This window comes from Bison bison, unplaced genomic scaffold (assembly GCF_000754665.1).
Source record: "Bison bison bison isolate TAMUID 2011002044 unplaced genomic scaffold, Bison_UMD1.0 scf7180017863823, whole genome shotgun sequence".
NCBI classification, from domain to species: domain Eukaryota; kingdom Metazoa; phylum Chordata; class Mammalia; order Artiodactyla; family Bovidae; genus Bison; species Bison bison.
The window spans coordinates 9,566-10,017 of NW_011494395.1; the positions used below are offsets into that span (position 1 = coordinate 9,566).

The 452-nt window shown below is 56.9% G+C and overlaps 1 protein-coding gene across 1 annotated transcript in view; it reads right to left on the reverse strand.

Annotated features, from left to right (window-relative positions):
- Positions 1–452, reverse strand: part of LOC104984079 (intelectin-1-like) — a 12,596-nt gene that overhangs the window by 7,927 nt on the left and 4,217 nt on the right. Inside the window, exon 5 of the mRNA XM_010833698.1 lies at positions 264–422. Coding sequence (XP_010832000.1) covers positions 264–422 — 159 coding nt within the window. The remainder of the gene's footprint in view (positions 1–263; positions 423–452) is intronic.

Genomic DNA, 452 nt, shown 5'->3' on the forward strand with positions numbered 1-452 from the left:
CTAGGACCCTAACCAGCCTCAAAACCCCTATCCTTTTCACTCTCTACCTGCCCCCAATCCTCTCCCCTAGGTTTCTTCCCCTGCCTGGCTCACAGTTCCTCTGAAAGAGGCGGCACACTAGTTCATAGCGACCCAGAGGTAGTAGAAAGCCAAGCAGAGGCCCTTAGTGATATGGACAGAGCAGACTTACTCCCCATCCCAAACACCTGACTCTCTGCTCACCAAAGGTAGTGCCCCCACCCCCAGCCAGCAGCGCCAGGTACCTGGTACAGTCCAAACAGATTGTGCCCCAGTCTGCAGAAGAAGCCAGAATTGGTGTGGTACCTCAGCAGGGAGCTGTTCCTCCAGTGCTGCAGGGGGGACTTGTTGGGCACATGCCAGATGCCCAGGTCCTGGGCCTGGATGTCGTAGTAGCCAGGGTTCTGCAGAGGGACACACACTCAGCCTGACCA